Genomic DNA, 8,328 nt, shown 5'->3' with positions numbered 1-8,328 from the left:
ATATAAACAGTTAACTTCAATCATGTGTGTGATTTATATATAAACAGTTAACTTCAATCATGTGTGTGATTTATATATAAACAGTTAACTTCAATCATGTGTGTGATTTATATATAAACAGTTAACTTCAATCACGTGTGTGATTTATATATAAACAGTTAACTTCAATCATGTGTGTGATTTATATATAAACAGTTAACTTCAATCATGTGTGTGATTTATTTATAAACAGCTAAAAATAAAAAAAACACATTTCAGAGTTGTATGGATAATACTAGTAAGACGTTAAGTTATTTCCCTTGTATTTTTATTTACTTTTTTTACGGCCCTAAACTGGAAGATTACCCTTTTAATGTATTATAGATATGCTTGATGTCAAATCTGATGACTTGATTAGGATATGAAATAGATGTTCCCGTATCAATGTGAGTTATATAATATGAGATACAGATATACAGATTACAAAAAGTTACTTAGCAACGATACAGGAAATATAATTGTTTCCCAGTTTAGTTCTATATTCCACAAAGCAGCATAACATGATTGTGGAATAAGATGGCCTTAACTTGTGATAAGAGCCAAAGGGTCACAAGCTTCACATACAGCATGTGTTAAGCACTTGAAACCGAAGCAGAGGCCACCAGGTTCGGGCACAACTGATTTCTTCAAGTGAGACAGAGACAAAGAGAGGTGGGAGAGGGGGAGACAGAAGAAGAGAAGAGGATACAGGAGAGAGGTGGATATGGAGGGAGAGGGGAAGCAGGAAAGACGGATGGGAGGTAGGAGAGAGAGACAGAAGGAGAGGGTTAGGCAAGAGAGAGAAGGGAAGGCAGGAGAGAGAGAGGGAAGTGAAGGAGAGAGAGAAGGGAGTGAGTAGAATTTACCCCCATATATGATGGGTACTTTATCATCTCTCAACAAGACGAAAGGTAAAGTTAACATTAACAGGATTTGAACTCAGAACACAGATAGTTGGAACAAATACTGCAGAGTATTCAAGAATAAACACACAAATATTTGTTCCAGATCTTACTTACACAATGCAAATAACTGATTTTTTTTTTTAATTTAGCAGATATAAGCACCAATCAGCAAACAATTATGATCTTTTTTTGTATTATTTTTTAATTATTAACTCCGCCTTACCGAAGGCGGAGGTATTGTTTTCAGTTGTATTTGTTTGTTTGAAATGGACAAGATATCTCAAGAACTGCTGGATGGATTCGGATGAAACTTTCAGGGACGTTTGGCCTCATGACTGGTACATACTGGTTAGACTTTGGGATTGATCCAGTAATGGACAAAGATTCTGGATTATTTTTCCTGTTTTTTTTTTACTTAATTTTTGAGAGCGATCAGGTTCATTTTTAGTATTCTCGTTTGTGAGAGCAGTCGAGTTTATTTCAGATATTCTCATTTTAAAAATCATCTCCGACTAATCATTGAGAGGACGTTGGTGTTGCTTTGGCAGAGGTTTGCACTCTCTGAGTGCTCTTATTATTATTATTATCATTCTTCTGATTCAGCATATATTGTCATATCTACATCTAATCGGTTCTCTCCTGAGAGTATACCCGATGTGTTAATTCTGTTGTTCTAGTCATTAAACACACTTTCAGAGGCTCATGGTTTTATTCCTGTACTTGTTTCAACCATCTGACAGCAGCCATGTTGGAGCACCGCCTTAAAGGATTTTAATCAAAGTAATCAACCCCAGGACTTATTCTTTGTAAACTTAGTACTTATTCTATTGGACCCTTTTGCCAAACTGTTCAGTTATGGAGACATAAACACCAACATCGGTTGTCAGATGATAGTGGTGGGGAGGCAAATACACAAATATATATATTTATATATATATGACGAGTTTCTTTTCAGTTTTCCTCTACCAAATTCACCCACAAGGCGTTGGTTGGACCAAGGCTTATAGTAGAAGACATTTACCCAAGGTATTATGCAGTGGGACAGAACCCAGAACCATGTGATTGGGAAGCAAGCTTCTTACAACACAGCCATGCCTGCACCTATATATCATATATTATATAATGCACCTATATATATTATATATTATATAATAATGTCTGAATTATAATGGATTTGGTGATTTAGAATTTTCTTTTTTCTATCAGAGTTGTGCTTGTCAAGAGGTAAAATATTTGGACCAAATGTGGCTGGTTTAAATGTTAAAGGGTTTCAAACACTCATATATTGTTATATTCACTTTATTTTATCCTGTTTATTTTCTATTTAATATATTAAAGTATGGCTCCTATGCAGGTGGCACATAAAATACGCCATTTTGAGCGTGGCCATTGCCAGTACCTCCTGACTGGCCTTCGTGCCGGTAGCACGTAAAAGCACCCACTACACTCTCTGAGTGGTTGGCGTTAGGAAGGGCATCCAGCTGTAGAAACTCTGCCAAATCAGATTGGAGCCTGGTGTAGCCATCCAGTTCACCAGTCCTCAGTCAAACTGTCCAACCCATGCTAGAATGGAAAGCGGACGTTAAACGATGATGATGATGATGATGACCATTATTTATACCTTGTCATATATAACACTGTGTGAAAATCAGTTTGTCTGGAGCCCATCTACAGATTTACAATATAGAATTGTGATGAACCATAACCTCAGACCCTGCCATAAGAACACTTGGAGTTCTTCACTAATCTAAACAATACTGTTAACCTGGTGTGTCAACAGAGAGCTTATGAAGTATTTTGCCCGGATTGATAATCCCTCACCAATAGCTACATGTGTGTGTATTTATATACATCATCGCCATCATCGTTTTAGCATTTACTTTTCCATACTCGCATGAGATGCACAAAACTTGATGAGATGAATTTTCAAAAGTCAGATGCTCTTCTTGTCACCATGCCTAACTTGTTTTCAAGTAGTGCAATATTTCTTCCCCCACCCCATGTGATGTGATAGTATTTACATTGGATATCACTAAACCCAGACAAGGCTGAGTATTACTGCTTGTAGCAATATAAAACTTATCAAATGTTAAAAACAAATTGCATAAATGCAATCAGTTGGACATTCTAAGAGTAGAGAGAAACTGAAAGAAGCCCTATATATATTGTGCGTGTGTGTCCTTCTGTTTGTCCCCCTTCCATCACTGTGTGAGAACCGGTGTTGGTGTGTTTACACCGCCATAACTTAGCAGTTCGGCAAAGGAAACTGACAGAATAAGTACTAGGCTTAAAAAATAAGTCCTGGAATTGATTTGTTTGACCAAAACACTTCAAGGCGATACTCCAGCATGGCCACAGTCAAACAACTGAAACAAGAGAATAAAATAAATTACATTATAAAATTGTTCAAAACATTTCCATCGGAGTAAATTCGTTGAGAAAATAATTATAAAAACAAAATATCATCTGAAATATAAAATCCTTTGTTTAAATAAAAATTGGTTTACCTTTATTGGCATCCCAGTACAGTGAAGTCCAAATGGAAATAGACAATGTTTTCCTTTCAATCTCCAAAAACCAACTGAAAACTGAGAGAGGAAAAAGAAATCAGCATGTGAAAAAAAAAGAGATTTGTATATCATAAATCTCTTAATCTCTTAGCATTTAGTCTGGCCAGATCCAGCCTTTAATGTCCAAACTGACCAGATCTAGCTTGTAATACCTACCATTACAATATCATTCTAAAAATAAACAATTATGTCGTTGAAATGATTAATTGAAAAGAATGTTATTAAATGTGTATTTCACCTGAATGCTAAAGAGTTAAACCAGCCATTTATGTTCAAACTAAACAGATCTGGCCTTTCACACCTATTTGACAATGTCATTCTAACAATAAGCAATCACATCATTGAAATCTCAAAGTTATGAGATAATGCATGATTAATTGAAAATGTGAATGAATAAGCATTATATTTGACAGAGTAATCTGAATGCGAAAGGGTTAAGCCGGTTTTTCAAGACCATTTGTGCCTGAAAAGCATAGAAAAGCTGTTTCTTTCTACCTTACATAATTTATCTCATCCAGGTATTGGAGCTTCATTGAAATTAATATCAAGTCGATTTGTTTGACCTGGTATAAATATGGATATTAGTTCCTGGGTCAAGTCATGTATGCAGTGTCAAAAATCCAAAGTACATCGTCATATCAAAGCACCATTAGGTACATTTACAAATCCAGATGCGAGATTCCAACAAATCCACATTGATATAGTTGGACCCTTAACTCCATGTGAAGATAACATGTATTTGTTGACATGTATAGATCGTTTTTCGAGATGGCCAGAAGCTTATCCCATCAAAGATATTTCTGCAAAAACTATAGTAAAAACCTTGTTTAGTAACTGGGTATCGAGATTCGGTGTCCCAGATAAAATAACAACCGATCGTGGTAGACAATTTGAGTCTACCCTTTTCGCAGAATTCAATAAATTGTTGGGGATTAAAAGAATCCGTACAACTTCTTATCATCCACAGTCTAACGGCATGATAGAGAGATTTCATAGACAACTAAAATCTTCATTAAGAACTTATTCTGATTTTAGACAACTAAAATCTTCATTAAGAACTTATATTAATGAAACTGTATTTTTTATGTTTGTTTTCACAGGTCGTTGAAGTCTGAGATATACTATATCTTTATTTACAATGTTTTCATTTGTAAGTTATAACAAATATTATTGTTTCTTAATAAAAAGCTATAATGATAATCTCATTACTTATAACTTAATTATAAGTATTTATCACTAAGCATAACTCTAGGCTGCGTAAATGTTATGATGTATACATACCAAGACGTTGAACGTGCGTTCATATATACATGTATGTTGAAGATATAAATACAGTTTCATTAATATACAGAAATAAATTCAACAAGTTGAAAGAAACGAGAAGTAAAAGGAATTAAGTTTCTACATTAATTTATTATATACATTTTTTTTGACATTTATAGAACATTTAGAAACAAGTCATTTCGTCGTAGAGAATTACGACTTAAATTTTATATTAACTAATTTTTCATTCTAGTTATAAGGTTTCACAACAATTCAATATTGTCGGATTTGAGTATGGAACATGGCATATATATTAGCCGATACTCAAAAGGGTGAGTGTCGTGGATTTGAGTGGCTGTCCAACAATCACTTGAGCAAGTGTCATGGACTTGAGTAACATCCAACGATCACTGGAGAGTTTGCCGAAAATCAGGGTTTATATAACTAATCATACACAAATCATAGAACCGTAACCCCGTGAAAGATTTCTTCAACGAAGTTCATAATTCGTATATGGGCAGTAATTTTTAACCAATGAGAAATCAATAATTTCTCATGTTCGGGCAAACGAACTTACGTTCTCTCTCCGCCTCTTATGAGTTTGCTACACCAGCCATATCTGGCCCAACATATTCTCCATTTTATATTCAAACCAACCAGAGCCAATCTCTTACACCTACCCTATGACATCCTTGTAACCTTTCTAAAGAAGGTGACAAAACACCTAAGGCTTTCAAGACTATTAATTCTTTAAACCTTAAATTGCTCAAGAAAAACGTTTGTTCATTGCCAGTGTTAAGAAACTTCATGATTGCAAATTTCCTTATATTGTTTCAGGCACTAGCAATGATCAACTTCAATTGTTCAATAAATCCATCTCTTTAGTTTTATCTGACAGAACATAGATTACAACACTCAATACCTTGTCAAAAAGGAGAAGAATTTCCAACCTTTTACTGACTAACAAAAAAAAAAAAAGAACAAAAAATTAGAATAAGCTCTGACACACCATACCACCTTCAATGTAAGAATATTGGTCTAAACCAGTCATTTTCAAATGGGATCCAAATAAGATGTTGTTAAAATTTATTGGCAATACATTATGGACAATTCTACATGGTAGTAAGATGTGGATCCTGAATGTAGAGGACATGCGAAGGTTAGAAAGGAATGACACTAGTATGCTCCACTGGATGTGTAATGTAAGTGTACATGTTCAGCAGAGTGTTAGTGTTTTGGTCGTTGTGTGCAAGAGAGAAGACAGCACTGGTTTGGTCATGTGATGCAGATGGACGAGGACAGTTGCATAGAGAAAAGCCAATCTCTCAAAATAGATGGAACATGTGGAAGTGGGGGACCCAGGATGACATGGGATGAAGAACTGAAGGACGACTTCAGGAATCTGAAACTTTCAGGTGAGATGACAAAGGACCGAGATGCCTGGCTGTACTGAAAAAAGACCTGTACTCCACAGCAGAAGTGTTAAGACCAATCCTTCTGGTGGTGTACAGCACTCATAGTGCTGTCACGTAAAAGTACCGGTGCAGTGTCATCTAAAAGTGCCCATGCAGTGCCACATAAAAGTGGTTCGTGTTGGGAAGAGCATTCAGTTGTAGAAATTATGCCAAAGCAAACTGGAGTCTGGTGCAGCCCCACCAGCTTGCCAGCCCTGGTCAAACCATCCCAACCCATGCCAGCATGGACAACAGACATTAAATGATGATGATGATATTAGTCAAACTTCTACAATACACAAAGTATTTTAACAATACTTTTTTTTTAATACAATTCCTAATAATATTTGATTATAAAAATTGAATAGGGATTTTGTGAAACATCAAAAGGGGCTAGGAGTGATTATTTGAGTAAAACGGGAATCAAAGGGAGTGCAAAATAAAAGAAAAAAATGGCTGAGGTACACTGGTCTAAATATAGTTTAAATTCAATATATCTATTATTACTCAGTAGAGGCACATGGCCTAGTGGTTAGAGCAGTGGACTAGCAGTCGAGGGATCGTGAGTTCAAATCAGAGACCGGGTGATGTGTGTGTTTATGAGCAAAACACCAAAGCTCCGGCAGAAGGTAATGGCGAGCTTCTGATGACTCTTTCACCACAACTTTCTCTCAGTCTTTCCTCCTACATCTAGCAGTTCACCTGTGACGGACTGGCATCCTGTCCAGGTGGGGAACCTATACACCAATGAAACTGGGAAACTAGCCCTTATGTGCCAGGTATGGCTCAAGAAGGAACAAAGAACACTCAGTGAAATGGATGATTAAATACATATAAGACATTTAATACTAACCTCGCATTTTGACAAACTAAATGTATGTCCCAGATGCAGTCTTCCATTCATATAAGGATATGGAAACGTTACAAAGTATTTGTTTTTTCTATAAATTAAAAATAAAAATTCAAAAGATCATTATAATTTTTTTTTCTTTTTTTCACAAAATATATAACATTTAGAGAATATTAAAAATGGAAAAAAACTATATTTAACCTAGATTCCCTTTTTCGAAAATATAAGGGCACAGATCATGTCGTATAGCCAGCTGGAGACGATATCTCCTGGGGCTAAATTATAGCAACATTAGTCCTAAACCAGGACTGCCATGTTATGTTGGCAAACAATCTTTACTATATTTAACCATTTAGCATTTAAACTGGCCATAACCAGCTCAAATACTTTGTCTTATGTTCAAACTGACCAGATCTAACCACTCACACCTTACCTACAATGTCATTTTAAAAATGAACAATCACATCATTGAAATCTCAAAGCTATAGTACCAAAAAGTTCCTGGACTAGTTCTGTAGCATGCCAACAGATGGCAGCACACTGTTGCGTGTGCAGTGAGAGCTAGCAGTGACCTTCATGAGGCAGTGTGTCGAGTGACACTGCTGTGGAAATTTGTGATTTTATGATCAGTTTCTCGCCAAAACAACATAGTATCGCTTCCGTACACACCCCATTCACCAGATTTAGCAGCTGCAGATTTCTATCACTTCCCAAAGATGAAAAAGCAGCTCAAAGGCCGCCATTTTAACACCGTTGTCAAAATCCAAAGCAAATTGCAGAAGGTCCTCAACAACTTCCAGGCCTGATTCCAAAAGGGCCAGGAACACTGGGACCAGAGTGATGCTACACGAGGTGACTATTTTGAAGGAGATGATATTAAAACTTAGGTAAATAAGATATTTCTTATTAACGATAACTAGTCTAGGAACCTTCTGATACCAACACATGTATTCTTTTATTCTTTTACTTGTTTCAGACATTTGACTATGGCCATGCTGGAGCACCGCCTTTAGTTGAACAAATCAACTCCAGGACTTGTTCTTTGTAAACCTAGTACTTATTCTATCGGTCTCTTTTGCTAAACTGCTAAGTTACAGGGGACATAAACACACCAGCATCGGTTGTCAAGTGATGTTGAGGGAACAACGACACACATAAACATATATATTCTTTTATTCTTTTCTGTGTTTCAGTCACTCGACTGCGGCCATGCTGGAGCACTGCATATATATATATATATATATTTATATATATATATATATATATAT

The 8,328-nt window shown here is 35.9% G+C and overlaps 1 protein-coding gene across 2 annotated transcripts in view; it reads right to left on the bottom strand.

Annotated features, from left to right (window-relative positions):
• LOC106875567 (leucine--tRNA ligase, cytoplasmic) overlaps positions 1-8,328 on the bottom strand; it is a 195,709-nt gene that overhangs the window by 177,631 nt on the left and 9,750 nt on the right. For both annotated transcript variants that reach the window (XM_014923770.2, XM_052973724.1), the window contains exons 3-4: positions 7,064-7,151; positions 3,431-3,511 (exon numbers count right to left, since the gene is read on the bottom strand). In XM_014923770.2, the coding sequence (XP_014779256.1) occupies positions 3,431-3,511; positions 7,064-7,151 (169 nt within the window). The remainder of the gene's footprint in view (positions 1-3,430; positions 3,512-7,063; positions 7,152-8,328) is intronic.

This window comes from Octopus bimaculoides, chromosome 16, assembly GCF_001194135.2.
Source record: "Octopus bimaculoides isolate UCB-OBI-ISO-001 chromosome 16, ASM119413v2, whole genome shotgun sequence".
In the NCBI taxonomy this organism is placed as follows: domain Eukaryota; kingdom Metazoa; phylum Mollusca; class Cephalopoda; order Octopoda; family Octopodidae; genus Octopus; species Octopus bimaculoides.
This window is presented reverse-complemented; position numbering and strand designations above follow the sequence as displayed.